The sequence below is a fragment of the Neolamprologus brichardi genome, chromosome 5, assembly GCF_056152115.1.
Source record: "Neolamprologus brichardi isolate AB-2024 chromosome 5, ASM5615211v1, whole genome shotgun sequence".
In the NCBI taxonomy this organism is placed as follows: Eukaryota; Metazoa; Chordata; class Actinopteri; order Cichliformes; family Cichlidae; genus Neolamprologus; species Neolamprologus brichardi.
Window position 1 is genome coordinate 7,663,656 of NC_142108.1, and position 18,165 is coordinate 7,681,820.

Genomic DNA, 18,165 nt, shown 5'->3' on the forward strand with positions numbered 1-18,165 from the left:
GCCTTCAAGCATATACTCTTACTTTTTCCACAACACAGAAGGACATTTCTGCGACCTTTAACATTTCATGTTAGCTTGAACGCCAAAACGGTTTGTTTTGTTGTTGTTGTTTTTTAGGAAAAATAAATCTGGTGACTTTTAAATCTCTAAATGCAATGTGAGGTAAAACGCAAGGAAATTAAATTTCACACCATTCGGCGCTCTCCAGAAAAGTGGCCAGGTCCACATGATGCAGCTTCCTTTTATACTATCTGACCCTCTGACGAACGATAGATGAGATAAGTGCTGTGGGCTGTTGCATCCATTAGCTGCCTCACTTTAAGATAAAAGGCCTCCGATCCCCACTGGGACACACGGGTTCAGGACTGTAGATACAATCACTTGCCGCTACAAACAGGATATAGTATCAACTTTTTTCCAGCGCCCTCCTTTACTTACCATTTACACCGTTAAACCACTTTTATCTGCAAAGTGGATTAGCCGCTTGACAGCAAAGTAAATCCACAGAAAAGCCCGGTGACGGAACACCGGAACAGTCTGGAGCTGTCCAACTCGCTGAATTTGTATGCAGTGCGTCTGGCGCTCTCCGTGGTGCTGAAACTAGGATACTTGCTTCGGTTTAATGTTTTTTATCTGGATCTTGCGAGTAAAAGTGCTGCATGTACCTCACTCCTTGCAAACCTACATCAATGTCTAATCTGTTCTCAGTTCAAAGCCAGACAGATCGATTTGTAATAGATTCAAGCAAAGATTAATCGGTTCAAAGCAACACACTGGACTTTCTCACTCTATACACAGGGGGCAAAAATGGTCCCAAGGTGCTTAGGGCAGTGTCAGATGAAGGTGCCTGAGATTACCTATGCCTCATGATGTGGTTCACGGCGCGTGGTTCATTTTTGTATAAAATTTAAAGAAGCAATAAAAGAAAAAGAAAAAAGCCATAACCTCAAAAAATACAATGAAAAAATCTTCAGCGGACACTGAGTCCATCTTGTCGCGCAGCAATGCTGGCAACAAGAACACAAGGAAGACATCTGAGTCTGTCGGATAGCCCTTACTTTTGGGTCGTTAGCAGGCATCGACATCCCCAAAGTCTTAACGACTGCAAATGCAGCGCAAAGCAATCAATCGCCATCAACACACAAGAATATTCTGGGGATGGAATAATTGATAGGCTGTCTCCTGGTGCGTAACGGAGAGGCTGCGGTGATTAAATTCTGTTTAACATCTTGGTGGGTGAAAGGGAGGTGGTGATAGTGGGTAGTTTTACATCATCCGCGTGCATATCCGAGCAAGGAACCTAAGTATTGATATCCACACACTGTTTGTAACATGAGCGAAGTGTTGGGGCGAGGTGGGCTATTATTTGACGAGCACAGGTCAGCGATTCTTGCACAGTCGCGCACCTGTCAGTCACTCGGGAACAAAAGCAGACAATCCTACTCACACACACACACACACACACACGCAGGCACAAGGGTACACGAATAATGAAGTGGCGATAACTGAAGTGTGAATGTTTGCTGGAATGTTCAGCTTGTGATCCCTACTAGGCAAATCCATAGAAATCATTGATGTGCATTGTACGTGTACTTCGTACCTTAACAGACACTGAAACTACTGATCGGCTTAAACAAACAAGCCAAAGTGGGAAAAAATTATCTAAAATCCTTTTAGATCGACATCTCTGATTTCTCATTCAAATATGATTTGCAACTTGTGCCATATAGCTTATGTCCTGAAGAAATTTCAGGACTTAATATAACCTCAGCGTTTAAAAATTCTGCAAATCAAAACTAAGATGGAACACCTTAAGATTAACTAATGGCAATCCAAAACCCCCCAAAACCAAACCAAACCAAAAAAACAACCCACTGACGTGTGTCTCATCTCTCCTTGGACCTATACGTACGGTCCAGGCTACTTGTAAACTACATGACATCAGTGAGGAAGAAGGGGTGTACTAGGGAGCTGGTGAACTGGGCGGGCGCTGTTGCACGTGTTCTGAATGGGGAAGACGGGCTCGCATCGCATTTCTCAGGTCCAATCGATCCCTGCTCGGGAGGAGCGACGGGAGAGCAACTATCACTCCTATATCACTATACCATCACTCTCATCAGCATCTCCCCGGCGACTATAACGCCTCTGTGTGACAGACTCACATAAGGAGATGAACTTGTGCGGAGTGTCATCAACCCGTTGTTGCTTTGGGGGAATTACGCACTTCTGATGACTTTCTCCTCAGTCTGGTTCTGAGATGGGACTCAACGAGATCATGGCAAGTTGGAGCACGTCCTTATTACGCGAGCCCTGTCTTCTAGCCCGGTTTCGGAGGGTTGGCTCTGCGGAGTGGCAGCATATCTCCTCACTCATTCTTTAGCGTGTTTGTGCGCGGGTACCCGGACGGAAGACTTACTAGGATTGCCCTGTTTGGTGTGAAAACAAAACGCCTTGGAGTTGAAACAGAAAGTGGCAAAGCTCTACTATCGCCTCACCTGGACTCTGTACAGCTACCAATGATCATGCCATCGCGGTTATAGATTTGGGTAAGATGTTTTACCCCCTTCTCTTTAGATTAAATTAGTATAATTCACGTTTAAGTTCTCTTTGTCTCCTTCATAACGCGCGGTCTGTAGGCTTAAAGGCTTAAAGCGTAAAGGCTAGGGTCGGAGGAGGACTTTGTATGTGGAACATTTTTCTTTGTCGAGCAGGGAGAGAAGAGGTGGCGACTGACTGGCAAACTGAAAGCAACTTTGCTGCTGTTTGGCTCAGAGCGCAGCGGACACGCTTTGCTGGGGAACGATGTGTTATTAACAGCGTAATTTTCAAAGAAAACCTCGCCGATCTCCTGATCACTCATCTCTCCTCATTTTCATAGCTTTGCGTAAAAGAATGGAACACACGACGAGCCCGTTCAAACGGCCGTCCGTCCTGCGATAAGGTGCAGCGCGTGCCGTTAGAAAGATCGCGGAAAAATGAGGTGAGATTGATGCAGTGTTTCATCACTGTGAGGTTAAATAAGCGATCGGTTCCGCTTAGCACCTATTGAGTGCTCCGCCAGGCTGATCCGCTGACCAGACTCTTTTTGCTCGCCTTCTAATCTCTTTGCATGGATTGAGATCGGCTGGGAATAGCGGGGCGCGCGCAGCTCAGACGTACAAGAGAGAAATGAAGTGCCGCCGGGTTCTCCAAGCAGATTGCGCACGGAGCCAAGGAGGTGTGTTGCAGAACCTAATGGCCACACTCTATTGGGCGTACACGCACAGAAGCGTCTCTCTCTCTCTCTTCTCTCCCTTTCTGTGTGTGTGTCTTTGTCTAGTGCACACACACACACACACACACACGCACACACACACACACACACACAGCCCGAGTGGGGAAAATTACTCGGTGCATGTTAATGGGCGCAGTAATGAGACCCAACCCCTATCGTGTTGTAATTGTTAGTCATCCTTGTCTCCACCCTCCCTCTCCCTTCCCTTCCCATCCCATCCCATCCCCTCCACCCTCCCTCCCTCTCCCTCCCTTCGCTTGTATCCCTGCCCGTCCTGTGGCTCGGCTCTGCAATTTGTACTGTATTGTGTAATTATTTCCCCATTGTTTTGAGCGCGCCGGTAGTGGCACTCCACAGAAAGCGGTGTCATTAGTGTGACAGGGCCGACAGGCGAGGGAGAGGGGAGCCCGGTGGAGGGGATCGGTCCGGAGACTTAATTCTCATTGACAGTCACATTAACACAGGAGCAGCACTCTTAATCCTGTGGAGATTACTCTCTCCAACCTGACTCCCTGTCACCCACCCGTCCTCCAGGGGCTCACTTACTCACACGCTGTGACAAACACCTGTAAGAGGGTGGCACTCTGATATCTGTGCGTCTGTCTGCAGTGGATGGCTTCTCCTCTGTCTTTGTCAACCTTTTCCACCCTTCACCCCCTCTGCTTCTCTTCCTCCGCAGTCCCCCTCTAGATCCACGCACATACACAGTTTTCACACACACACACACACAATTTTATCATCCATACCCTTCCCTTTTTCTCCCCCTTCCTCTCGTAGCAGGTCCCAGTGATGGGACAGCAGGTATCCTCTGAAGACTATTCTGCTCTACATGTCTCAACAACCTCCTATCTACTTACCCCCACAGAGAGCTGATTGGGATGACTGGATGGGAATGAGGTGGGGAGGGATGGATTGTGTGCATTTGTGATTGTGCATGAGGACACAGCCAAGCAGAGAGGCCACGACAGCGAGGAGGAGGAAAGGGAGAGCAGGGGAGGCGAGAGAAATGAGCTGGAGAGACAGAAATGATGATGCAAGGGAAAGATGTGTATGTGCGAAAGGGAGAAACAGAAAGCCTATATGTGAAATGACGTGTGTCTGTAATAGCAGGAACTCTGCACAATGGCATCTTGTAAATCTGTGTACTTGTTTATGCGTGACGGAGGGGGGAACACTGCATATTTGAGATGATGATGATGATGATGATAATCTGTGCATGTGTGTAAAAGGTGTTGTGGGTGATATGTGAATAAGCAAGAATTAGACATGTAGGACTGATGAGGTGACAGCAGTGTGACGGATTGGAGCTCACCTCCACATGTACGCACACACGCACACGCACACACACACACACTGGCATAAACAGATTTCTGTGATAAGTGGATTCTTCCTGACTAAGAGGAGGAGGAGGACAAGGAGTGGTAGAAAAAAAAAGACCAGAGAAGAAGACTAGAGAGGCATGTCACTTTCCATGTCACCGGGAGAGGGATAGGGGAAACGACCCTCATTTGTAAATGACAATGTCCTGGACAGCTTTTCATTTCAGGAAGCTTCTGGGGATATTGAGTCAGGAAGCATGAATAGACGTCATGTAATAGCACTGGAAAATAATGCCGTCACTCATCATCATGAAACCAGGCTCAGTGAAAGCCAGCTCTAAGAGGACTATTGTGTCTTCTCAAAATATGAGATCCATGACTTTAATGGAGGAAGGAGCGACATTAGATCAATAAGTAAGAGTGTGGTATGCATCTCACTTTTGTTTCAACCACAAAACCACAAGTGGACAGAAGTCATGACCTGTGGTGAAAAAAGAGTAAAGTTCAGCTGGTGCTTACAGGCCAGGGGGATAACATTTGATACATCATTAACTGTGAAAGGTGGCTTAGAGTAGAATGATATCCAGAGTGTATCTATCGGTTAATGAACGATACATGAATTCAATTCAATTCAATTCAATTCAATTCAATTCAATTCAATTCAATTCAATTCAATTCAATTCAATTCAGTATGTATAGTACCAAATCACAACCTCAAGGCACTTCATATTGTAAGGTAAAGACTCAACAACAATACAGAGAAAACCCGGGCAATCAAACTTGGTGACAGTGGGAAGGAAAAACTCCCTTTTAACAGAAAGAAACCTCCAGGAGCCATGCATCACATGCTTCACTGTACTTTCTAATAAAAATGACCTCAAACAAACATTTTATCAGATTATGAAAGCATTTTAAAGCATCTCATGTTTTAACGTTTTCTTTCACACAGCAATCGTTTTCTCATAGTAGGCTCCAGCTGCAGTAAAGATCTCTTGTTGGAGGGCCACAGTTGTTCTTTACCTTTCATCCTGTCCTTTGTCAGACAGTCAATCAGTTGAAGACAACAAGGCCTTGGTTTTTCTGTGTGGTGTCATAACACCAGCCCTCTGACTAAGTCTAGCAGGTCTTGCTTAGACTGGCAGCTCACACTGCCACATGAAAACTCCTGCTGTCCAGCTCAAGAGAAATGGTGAAAGACATAGCAGTGTATTTCAAACTTCTCACTTGTCTTGAAAATAGTAATTTGACTAGGAGTTATTGGATTATTGTCCACTTTGTGTCAGGAGCCTTTAAAGAATCTGTCATGTACTACTGAGGGGTTCTTTTTTTAAAACAGCTGTTTTGCTAGTATATTTTGGAGTAATTCATTTATGTTTTAATTTGAGTCACTTCCAATTGGAAGAGAGTTTTGAGAATGTCGTCATCGCTTTGCAAACACTGAAAATAACTCCACCTTACAGCCCTCAAGGTGATATTCTCTGTAGCTCCGACTCACTTTGACCATGACAAATCTCCCTAAGTGATAGTAATGATTGTAATTGAACAGGCACAGTTGCAACCCACAGTGCTCTATCTATCACCTTGGATGCAATATGCTGCTTCCACTTGTGTGTGTGTGTGCTTGGATTTTTTTGTGTCCATCTGTGTGTGTCTCTTTGAGAGACTGCGTGTCCCTGTTCGCGGCCCCTCTGGCAGCTGGCAGATGTGCTGTTAACTGTGAGCGACAGTGTGAGTGTGCTCGTGGGATTATGAAAAGCTCCCACTGTGCTGTGCTGCCCGCGTCCACTGTAAAGCCGCTGCGAAGAAGCCGTGTGGCGACGGCAGAGCCTGGGGCGGTCATCACAGCAGCCCTCAAACAACGCAACAGCTCGTGAGGGGGAAAGAGGGTTTCACCCCTGCGGGATTGGAGCTTTAAAAGGGAGAAGTTGTGAAGAAGAGGAAGGGATAGAAAAAACAAAACAAAAAAACCCCCCACAGAGTTGAAAGAGAGGAAGTGAGAGAGACGGCCTAATGCGGGAGCTGAATGGGATGCTGAAACTGAATGAGTGTATAAGAGTTCAACAGGGAGGAGCATGATAGTCGAGACGATCAGAGGAATGTGTGTCTGTGTGTAGGGAGTAATGGGAGAGAGAGAGTAAATACCCCAAATTAATTCAACTTAACCGTAATTTGCTGTAAATCATGCATGAAGTGGAATTGTGCAAGCGTGCTATCTGTTGCCTATATTCCCCTGTATTGAACAATATATTATTTTTACCATCAGATCTGGGGACCCTCTATAAAACATAGCACCATGGGTTCATTTAAAAATGTGTTTCCTCAAATGCATTTTGTGGACTCGGAGACAACAACTAACCCACGCACAAGGACACTAATACATTTGTGCAATCTAAAATCCTCCTAAAGGGTTATGTGTGGTGCGAGCTTCCACATGGAATCACAGGCACTGGTGTAATTGCATTAAAAATTTCCTTTGTTGGTAGATCTGTCCCTGATATCTGTGTATGATCCTCACATAGAATTGCTTTGTAAGAGTGTGTGAGGAGGTTAAAGGCCCCGTCTGTCTCAGGGGAGCACAGTGATATGGTGTCATGCCCCGAAGACTCACAGACAAATTAATTCACTTATTGACACTGCTGACACGTCTCAGTGACTTTGTAAAATGAACAATTGATCCCCCCCCCCCACACCTCTCTCATACTCTCGGCCTCTCTCTGTTTTCTCTGACTTCTTTTTCTCCTTTCATTCCTTCCACTCTGCTATTTCCACTGTCTACAACTCTTTTATCTGTACGCTTCTTCCTTCCCCCTGCTTTCGCCCCTTTCTCTTTCCTACACGCACCAACCTCTCTTTTTTAATTTGACTGGCCAATTGACAGCCATGGCACGTATGGTAATTAATATAATTACACACAAGCTGGTCATTAACAGGAGTGGGGACTGAAATAATCAAGATGTCACTTGTCTGCATATCTGAGTTTCAGTGGGGATGTGCTCAGACAGCAAGAGAGTGAGAAATAACGTGTGCCTTTGCACGAGTGTGAGGGTGAAGAAGGGGAAAGGCAATGTGCTCCTTTACCTGTGTGCGTGTGTTTGTGTGGGCATTTAATTAAAACAATTGTGTGAACGAATCTAGCAGCCCAGAGCGTGTTCAGAGAGTGTTTGTCCAGTGCTTTTCTCTGGGTCAAAGCAGTACGCACAACTAGAGGCCAAAAGCTCAAAGAAAATCAAAGCCAGCTTCACATCAAGGCTGTTTATTTTCCATTAATCATAATTTGGGCACAAAACAAAATGAATGGCTGCTGCTCTCGGGGGACTCTCTGTCAGGGCCCGGGTCTCCTTTTGTTTGGCTCCAGGCCGCCGTTCAATATCAGCAGCCACAGAAGAAGGGTCCAGTCAGAGTTAGCAATACACTGCAGCATGCACACTCTGCTCTTGACTCTTTCATTTTCTTATTCTTTGCACAGAAAGGTGAAGGGATCAGTCGCTTTTTTACTACACTAGGTCATGCTGTGTTCTTCCTGCCTCACTGTGGTTAACCAGTTTTCTTCTTCATATAAGGCTTCTTCTATGGCTTGGGGAAAACAAGAAGAACTGGAAAATAACATATACTTACAATCAAAGCGTAGAGAAAGAGAAGAGAAAACAGACAAGGAAATATGTACACAAGACTAAAAAGTTGCTTTTCACTTCATGCTAAAACCATGCAGACACACTGAGTGCACGATTACTAATTTGGCACTGAAAAAACCGAGACCGTGAAAAGCTACTTCATATTTGTTTCTGTGCATGACACGATGAGTAAAATGTGAAAGCCTGCTATGCAATCATTCTAGCAGGAAGGCAGATCAGTTGCGGAAATGGAGAACTTACTGAGCGAGCAGAGCAGTACATAAAGATTGCGCTCCACCCCCCTAAATCACAGTCTCTGCTTGTTGTTTTTCTTCTTCTTTATCACAAAAGCAAGCTATGGCAAGAAGAAAAGAGGAGTAACAACAAGAGAGAAGCATCAATACTGCAGATACCTAGTTTGTCTCGAGTGGAAAGGGGGGAAGAAAAGCTGCCAAAATGGGTGTGGGTGTGTACAATCATCAAAAAGTGTCTCCTATTCTTTCCTCCTTTCCATCCATCTTCCACCGCTGAGGGACACTGACTTTTAATGGCCTTTTATTGCTTTATTAGGGTGCGGCAGATTTACTGCTGGACCGTGCCTCTGTCTGTCAGCAGCTCTGAGGAGGATTTCTCTGATCTATGTTGGCTCAAGCTGGCTGTCTAGGTTTTAAATGACAAACTGAGGAAACCAGGGAGTGGGCCTTGGCCACAGACTTGTTGTATTAGTGAGCTAATGTTTATTAGCCTGTTAGTGCCTACGCTTTATCCCCTTTTATAAAACAACTAACAGCGTACTCCCTCTCCCTGCCGCCCAATTCAGTGGAAGAGGATGCTAAAACACTTTAATGACACTTGTTAGCAATGTGGGAACATGACAGGTACATTTAGCAACCTCAGAAGTGCTTCTGCTGAGTTAATCTAACTGTACAACAGGTGTGATCTGATGGGTGTATCAGTAAAACGGCATGTTTGTGAATGGGTGACATGTGTACACCAGCTTATGAGCGGCATCCTGACTCCCAGGAGTGGCTGGTCGCCTGCTGCAGCACATGAAACGTATAGTGGGACTCTGATCATTTCTGGCTTTTATCTATGGAAGTGAAGGAGTGGAAAACAGCGAGGGAGAGGAAGTAAGATAAGTGCTGAAAAGAAGGGGATGTAGAAGTTGGCAGAGAGAGAATGAGAGCGGAGCCAAAGAGCAACCTTGGAAAACACACCAAAGAATAGAGACACAAAAATAGATTCATTCTCTAGCTTGCTGCACATACCGCTCTAAATACACGTATATTTCTGGGCCGCCGGATTCTGAGACGATAGCTTGTGCAACAAGGTGGGATTTAGACTTAAGTGCAGGCCGATCAATTGAGTCATAATGGTACCTCAGTGCCAAAGCCATTCTCTGAACTCTGCAGTCGATACCAGTGCCAGGACTCAGAACTCAGACTCAGACTGTTGCTCACAACTCTGTCTCTCCTCTCTCTCCGTCTCCTCACCTGGCCATTTCAGCAAATGTGGGGTCTTCCATTTAATTGCTTGCTGATTTATTGGAGGAAGAAATACAGTGGAGGAGGTGTGATGTTGCGGGTGGATGACAGTAAACAGATTCAGTGTTGCTCTGTATCTTTCAGGTGCCTTCTGACCCCCCCACCATAAAATATTTATAAGAATCATGTGCTATGACGTAGTATTAATCCTCAGCTGCTGTGTACCTCACACAGAGACCTAGTGCAGATTTTATTATGCAGCTATGCACACTGTCATACTGATTCTACCAAAGACTATACTTAAACGCCCGTTCATAATATGTTAACAGTACAAAACAAAGTAAAACAAAGTAATTTAGGATTTTAGGCATCAACTAAAAATTCTGTAGATGCTGTTGTTAATGTGAGAACAAAACATGCCTCAGTTCTGAAGATTTTCTGAAGGGTGGCTTGGATTTTATGCGTGCCCTTCATGTGTCTGACTCACATGCGTAATGTCTGACATTTTAAGATGTCTTCTTCATTATGAGTTGAAGCGGAGAGATTGTTGGGGTGTCATTAGAATTTGCAGTTGGGAGGTATTGAAAACAGCAGAGATGCTTATCTGCACACTGAGGAGAGAAACGAAAAGGCACGAACGCACACACACACACACACACACACACACACACACATGCACGGAGGCAAGAATCTTTTGGTGAGCAAGGGTGAGGAGGAACAAACAAGAAGCAGGAAGAAAGTGAGCTGGGCAAAGGAGGACAGACAAATGCAAAAGGCTGTGCCATATGAATGCATACCGCAGTGTTAATTTAAGTTTGTACATTGTGCCTCACTGTGTGTAATAAAGTGCATTTGTGTGTGGGCACACACCAGCTCTATCTGCCCAGCGACCCAGAGGAAATGGCAAGGAGCACCATGTCGTATTGGTTTTAGAGCTGAAAGCAGACAAATATATAGAAGCAGAACATTACACATCCTAACTGAATGATAATACTGTGCATATCGGCAGAAATCTGAAACGCTTCACATAAGATTCCACTGGGCTTTGTGCTTTTGCCCGTTTCATTTTCAATATCTTTCCGCCTTAGGGAGATGCACTTTGTTTTACACTGATATGCTTTTTGTCTGCTTGGTCTTTGTCTGGGCAGAGAAAATCAGCATACTGAGATGCTGGTGTGATGCTTGTGTGGTCTACAATCTTATTGTGTTGTTTTTTGTGTGTGTTCACATTTATTGGAGTTCACCCAGAGACTACGTTCATGTATCTGGTAGCTCTACTTTTCTGTTTTCTTTGAATTTTGTATTCTATTTAAATAGTTTTAAATTCCAAATAAACCACTAAAATCCAATACTGAAAACTAATCTTGCCTAAGTAAAAAGAGTCTCATGAAATTGAACATATTCCACAAAAAAAAAAAAAAAGAAAGAAAAAATAGTTTTTTTGTTAGATTCTGTTCAAGGTCCTTGTGTTATCTATTTGCTGAAGAAACAGTACACAAAACTCCTGCTAAATATGCAAGAATTGCAAGCATTATTTCTGAAAAGAATCACAAAGAAATGAAAACAAGACAAATAATATACTGTTTTTAATATACTGATCACGAGGATCTGTCCATACATTATTTGGCTTGCAGTGATGTATGTTTAAGTTATTCATGTAGCTAATCAAATAAACATGCACGTGTAATATAAATGGATATTTTATAAATATATTTAAAACCCATAAGACCCATTCAGATCTTACACAGTTCAAAAATGCATATTTATTTGTAATATTGATTGCACAGGGAGAAAATGTTTATGATCTGACAGCAGTAAATATCAAGCATTTAAAATAAAGCTGCCATTGGCCCAATACAGCCAACATAACAATCTAACTGTAACACAAACAGTCGAACCTAAAGGACTATCATTGCCTCTCGCCGTGTAGTGTTGGGCAGACGAGCAGCATCTTCAGTCTTGGGGTCGTGTCAGAGGAAAGGCCCTGGGATCATAAAAAATTTAATGTGCAGTTCATAATGTGAGTCTATGCTCATTTAATTTTTATGTTAATTTCATCCTGCTTATTTTGATTATGTTACTTTATGTGTTAGTGAAATATGCTCAGCAGCAAGAACGCTCAGCTGTTGTTAGTTGCTGAGAATTCCTTCGTCCAAACCACCATGTTTAATGGATCGCCATCATCTTTTTGGTGGCTGGCGAGGCAAACATCAGCCTGTCAGTCAGTCTGATGGCTAAACTATCTCATCAATAATCTGAAGCAGACTTCAACAGATACAAATCTCCTTCTTGTTTCTCATTCATTTTTAAAAGACATTATTTAATATTACAGAAAATTTCACAAAGCCTATGAACATACAAAGCAAGAGACACTGAGGCTACCAAATAATGATATGGCGCCTGTTTTTTGCAGTTCTGCCGAGCCGCGACTTCCTGTGCTGCCCTGACAAATGATATAATCTGTGAGTGACAAACAGCACGGTGTCACGGTAAACCCTTCCTGCGGGAAGTGTCTTAGCCTTTTATTTCTGATGCACAGCAAACATCTTTCCTGATGAGGTCAGAGACTGTATGCGGTATAATACATGCAAGTATAATTTTGCAAGTTCACGGGTGCATGTTCGTGATTGTGCACGCGTGCTTGCAGAGGACGGGCAGATGATGCTGTTCGGATGCAGGGCACACAGGATGTATTTGTGGCAGAGGTAGGATCGTCTCATTGCATGACAATAAGCCAGTCCTGTGTGTGTTTTGTGCAAGGAGTGACACAACCCAGGCCTCAAGACCTTGCAGGCGCCTGGTGAGGGAGGATGTGGAAGGGATGATACAGAAGCAGCGATTATTTTAGAAAGAGTGAGGCTTGATGTTCTTAGATAAACTTGAGGATGTCGTTGCACTGTTTGCTAAAGTGTGCATGTCCTTCCTGCCAAACACAACGAGCCTTCACGGTGATGATGACCAGCTGAGCCCCACGCACCGTCATCTTGCTTTAACATAATGTCACCAGAGACTATAGATAATAGATCTAGATATACAGTATATATAAGGTACATTTATTACACAGTTAAAAGGCTACAATCTGTGATCTGTGTGAGACACAATAAAGGTGACAGTATTGCTGTTACTGATGGCATATTTCACTGAGTCCCAGTGGGCTGCATCTGGAGACCACACACACACCCACAAACACACACACACACACATAAACACACATTCATACATATACACATGCACAACTGTGCTCTCTTAATGAGTGTTTCAGAGAACAAAGCTGATAAAAATGCGTGCCATAACCCAGCCTTTAAAAAGGAATGTGAAATAGTCTTGCACGCAATCGTACAATCATGCAGTGTGCCTGATCCCTCCACACAGCGCACACAACTTGGATACTGTACTAGAAAAAAACAACAACCCAAAGACACACACATACATATACATAGACAGGAATATAGATACTGTGATACAAATATAAATTTAAAACACACAAACACACAAACTATTTGTGTGTATCTGCCCTCTTCTCTCTAACCCATGCTGCTGCTGCTGTCAATGATAATTCAATAATAATAACTCATTCACATGATCTTTTGCTCACTTTCACTGCCCAGCTACTTTCTCACTCTTGCCAAAGCAATCTCCTGTTTTCCTGAGATTCGTGCCCTTTGCTGTTTGCTTCTTTCCCACTAGGGGGCAGTGGTACTACATAGATGGCTGCAGGTGTGGAGGGAGCTCCTATCTACTCGGGAAGTTTCTCAGCACGTTAGCGGACTGAGCTGCATATCAATGAGTTATGATGAATAATGAAGGTTCGAGGAGGGAGAGAACATTTTGTTATTAATGTGAATCTGTTGTCTTTCATTTAGATTGCAGAGTTTGTCCCTTTGTAAAGAGAGGTGTGTTGACACACTCTTATGCCGGGATGGTAATTTACTCAGTGTGTGGGTATGAGAGTGTGCAGACAGCAACATGCATCAGTAGCTGTCACTCAGCTGTAATTAGAAGGGTCTCTCGTGCTGTCCTTAGATAGGCTTTGAATTTACTTAGCAAACACTGTGTAAATGTGCTCTGTGTGTGTGTGTAGAGAGAGGGAGAGAGAAAAAGCCTGTGTTCATGGCTTGTTTGATCATCTGATTTGTTGCAAGCAAATGTTTTAGGCTGCTTTTTTGGAATGTTTCTGTTAAACAGACCTATTTTCTACCCAGTTTAATTTTTAGTGTGTTACACACGCACGTTTTGAGTTTTTCGATTAGCGTATTTACGCACACGACAGAGTGTGAGGGTTTGTGAGGGAGAAGGGGAGAGACGTGTGATGTCTAGAGTGGGGATCACATTCAGCCTGGGGGTAGGTGAACCTATTGTAAACAATGGATCTGACAGAATCTGGGCCTTCACATCTCCACCCCCTGTGTGTGCGGGTGTATGCTTGTTTGTGTGTGTAGACCTTCATGCAAGGCCATCCGAGGCCACTGAGGAACTCCAGGGCAGCCTGGCCTCTCTGACTGAGCATGTCTTTGTACCTCCTTTCTCCAGAGTCTTCTTCTGTTTGAGGTGAGGAAAAGGTGGAAGCAGGAGGAAGAAGAAAAGGAGGAGGTGATTTGAGGTGGTGCGCGTGAATGCAGCCATGGCCTGTAGCCGCTGTTCATAAAGAAGCCACACAGTGGAAGCGAGACCAAAGGAGACAGATGACCAACAGGTGAGATGGCGTCCCGCATCACGTACTGGCAAGTGAAACACATCTCGTGCTGCAACTAATTACTGTTCTGTGGTTTTTGTTAACTAAGTCATTGTTTTAACAATAAAACAGAGTAATTATATGACTTGACTTGAATTCCTACAATTCAAGGTGACATGGTGAGACGGTTTCATTTTTTGTCCCTTAAATTAACTGATAAATAATTAATCAGTAGATTAGATAAATGAATAACTTTATTTTTTCCAGCAAAAATGCCAAAGTTCACTCAATGTAGCAGCTCAGATGTGAAAACCTGCCCAAGTTAAAAGCTTATCTTTTAGATTTGGGTTGTTTACCACAAAAAAACAAACAAACAAGAAATTAAAAACAATTGAAACAATTCACCTTTGGCCTTTTTGGACATGTTTAACAGTATTAACCAGCTAATCAAGAAGCAACAGCAGAAAAAAAGTCCAATCATTAACATAGTGATTAGTTTCAGCCTCTTACCATGTATTACTGTTTCTGGGTTACACATGTTTCCTCTGCTCTAACTCTTGTAAAGTCAGCCCTTTTGTAATTTGCAACTGCAAGAAGAAAATTTGAAAACTTTATACTAACAGGATGCTTTTAGCGCACAGGTCCTGCAGTTCCTATATCTAAGTCGTCCTATAGTATGTAGGAAGGACATTTTTTGCAGGCCTAGTCTGTTCTCAAGCTTCTCATTGCTTCCTTTGACCTTTGACAGTTACCTCTCACATTGTTTCTGCTTCTTGGAAAAAACAATATTTTTTGTGTGCTCTGCTGTTGCCTCCTGTTTTTTTTTTTTCTCTTCTTGTTTTGGGTACAGGTTGTGACCTCTCACGATGACCTTTTCCTCCTCTTCTCTTCCATTTGTGCCTCTTTTTGCTCCATTCCCTCTCTCTCTCTCAGGATGAAACTGAGGGGGAGGTCAGCTTGGCCTTGGCAGGTGGCCTTCCTTGTTGCCTTGGTGATGCTCTACATTGACCCAGTGTCTGCTGGCAACCGTAACCATCGGGGACCGACAGGTACACCAGGTCTCGATCCAAGCTCCCCTTCCAACACCAAGAGAGGTTAATTACACTGTCACTTCAGAGGTGTAACACATGTTCCCTGAGCCTGTCGCTGACTGAGCCATCCACGTCCTGGAGGAGGAGGACGAGCGGGCACAATTTGCTCCGTTTCCCAGCATGACAGAATGTAATCTAGACAAGACCTCGTTTTAGTCTTGGATGCAAATATGTCTCTATTTGAGTGATCCAGCCCGTACAGATACAAATGGCACTTAAGCTGTCAGGGGCTGTCAACACAAATAGATCAGTGTGGGTGAGATCTGATCTATTCAGAGTGCAGACATGCAGCAATTCGGGGCCAACGCTGTGGTTCTCAAGAGGCCTGTTAGTGGTTTAGTGTTCGCAGTGCCATAAAACAGGGTGTATGCCTCACGCTGAAGAGACCCGTCGGCTCATGACTTCTAATCCTCAGGCTTATAATTGTCAATGCTCACATTAATATGCACAACTCTGCAGCCCCCGCTTAACTTATTCCTCAGAAGAAGATAGAGACCATGGCAAGCGCTGACTTAATTCAGGTCTGCGAGCTACATTTCTACTCTAGCTTTAATTTCCATAAGTCATGGAGACAAGCCACCCTAAGCAAAAAAAAAAAAAAAAAAAAATGACCAACACAGTCTTATTAAAATTTCATTGAGGCTGACAACGGGGACAGTAGTGCTGAGTCACAGCATCTTGTGCTACAACTTGTTGGCGGCAACCTCCCCTGTCACCTCTTCCTCGCTCTTAATTATGACAATTTCTTTAATTATCTCAGTTTCTTCACTATCGCTGCTCGCGTTTTGCAAGGTGACCTTTATATGCCACAGAAAATGCTACCAGCATCCAGTCTGTTCACTGGCTGATGGCATTAGTTTCCTTTAGACAGAGAGGAGGCTGCCTGCTTATGGCAGGGACACTACTAATTGCAGGCCTTGTGTGTTGTGAAGGTCAGTATCGGTGCCTGCCCCCTTCTTAGTTTCTTTCTCGCGGTAAAACAAGATGTCTTCCTCTGAAACTGACTCGTGCTTTTTATTTGAGGGTTTCCTCTAATTGCTGGAAGTTTAGGACTTTTCAGTGATGAATACAACATGACACTCATAATGCCGAGGCCGAGGAATAATTGGATGTGTGTTATGATGGCTGTAAAGATTTTCCAGAGGCAGTTTAACTGCTGTTTTGTTTTCCTGATCATTCAGACGTTTGCTTGTTCCTTGCGGTTGTACCATTTGCTTCCACATGGTGGCTCTATAGGTCAAAAAATACTGTTGTATGTTAAGCTCATTCAGCCAGTGTTGGCTCTCGGGCAATCGGTATTTTTTCAATCAAGCAGACATAACACGACTAAGAGTTTTTTAGAGGAAAGGAAGAACATAATCCCTGTAGCTCAGGTTAACAGCACAAAGTAGCCGTCTTCTTTGCACACCTGCAAGACACACTCAGCACATGAGAAAGATCATCTAGCGTAAGTCTCGCCTTCACAGCTCATTTCGCAGTTTGCCCCCTCATGAGCAGAACAAAGCTGTGTAGCAACACATACTTGAACACAGCTCCATTTTTTAATGCTATTCCTTTCGACACACACCATTTTTTCTTTTTCTTTCTTTCTTTCTCTTTTTAAAAAAGGCAAATAGAGAAATTCATAAGCTGCATTACAGGAGCAGTAAATGTGATCCAAGACATAGTACTGTTGAAACATCAGCCTTTCTCAATGGTAAAGTCATTGTCTGCGCTCACACAGCAGTGCTTCGTAAAAATATCTGAAATTCTCTTTTCTTTTCTCGGTTGAATGCTTGAAATTAGATTATTTGAGATTAAATTCAATCACTGCCTTGCAGAACTGATATATCTCCATACACTCTTATCACAGCTTGTTATAGCACACTTAATCTGGGAACCCATCAGCTATTGCCTGATATGCAGATATCTGTTTACAGAGATTAGAGGGTGGTTGGCAAACCACACATTTTGTTCTCATGGAACAGTTACTAATCTGGCATCCCATCATAAATCAATTTATAGCATGTTGATGGCTCTTCTTTGCCCACCCTGTTCATGCCAGGAGCCTCCTTTTAGCTTTAAACTGTCTCTGTTAGACTTAAACAAACATTACGCCACATCTGCATGTCCATCTATTTGAGAATACTGCCTGTTTTTGCCTCCCTTTTAGGCTGTTTCTAAGATGACTCCTCAAAAAACATAGCAGGCAAGGTCAAGGGAGTAGGATTTATTGGGGATACTTTTGTTCCACAGAAGCACCTGTTGTGATATTTAACATAAATCTGTGTTGGGCCTGGTGGGGACTTGTGAGACATTGATCCTGTCAGGATTGATGGGTGGTGCACGCCTGGAGTAGAGAGGAATGGGGCAAAGAAGGTTAAAGAGCGGGCTCAAAAAGCAGAAAATAGGAGGATATGGAAATTTAAAAAATCTAAGTTTTGAGTATATTTTGTAAATGAGAAGTTATGAGACCTGGTCTTGTGAGCTTGCTCTGTTGAAACTCAAAACTTGACCTGTGCGCTCTACCAGAGACAGTCAGTATGTCTTTGCTAACCTGGCATTGCTGCCTCTGACAGATTTGCTAGATACCTGGCCTTTTATAGCAATGTGCCTGCTTGTCAGGTATTGACAAGGGATAGACACAGTTTTTTTTTGATAAATTGTACAGTGGTGCTGCTTGCCGGTGTCTGTCAGAATACATCAATCGCCTCGCTAACCCATCAGTTCAAGGG

At 43.6% G+C, this 18,165-nt stretch overlaps 1 protein-coding gene across 2 annotated transcripts in view; it reads left to right on the forward strand.

The window, feature by feature from the left end:
- Positions 1-2,060: 2,060 nt before the first annotated feature.
- Positions 2,061-18,165, forward strand: part of tafa4b (TAFA chemokine like family member 4b) — a 36,581-nt gene continuing 20,476 nt past the window's right edge. Inside the window, exons 1-3 of one of the 2 annotated variants that reach the window (XM_006784618.3) lie at positions 2,061-2,546; positions 14,219-14,381; positions 15,294-15,409. In XM_006784618.3, coding sequence (XP_006784681.1) covers positions 14,302-14,381; positions 15,294-15,409 — 196 coding nt within the window. In that variant the 5' untranslated portion in view covers positions 2,061-2,546; positions 14,219-14,301. Of the gene's footprint in view, positions 2,547-3,189; positions 3,218-14,218; positions 14,382-15,293; positions 15,410-18,165 lie in introns of those variants that run through there. The other variant, XM_087841273.1, reaches the window with a different exon arrangement.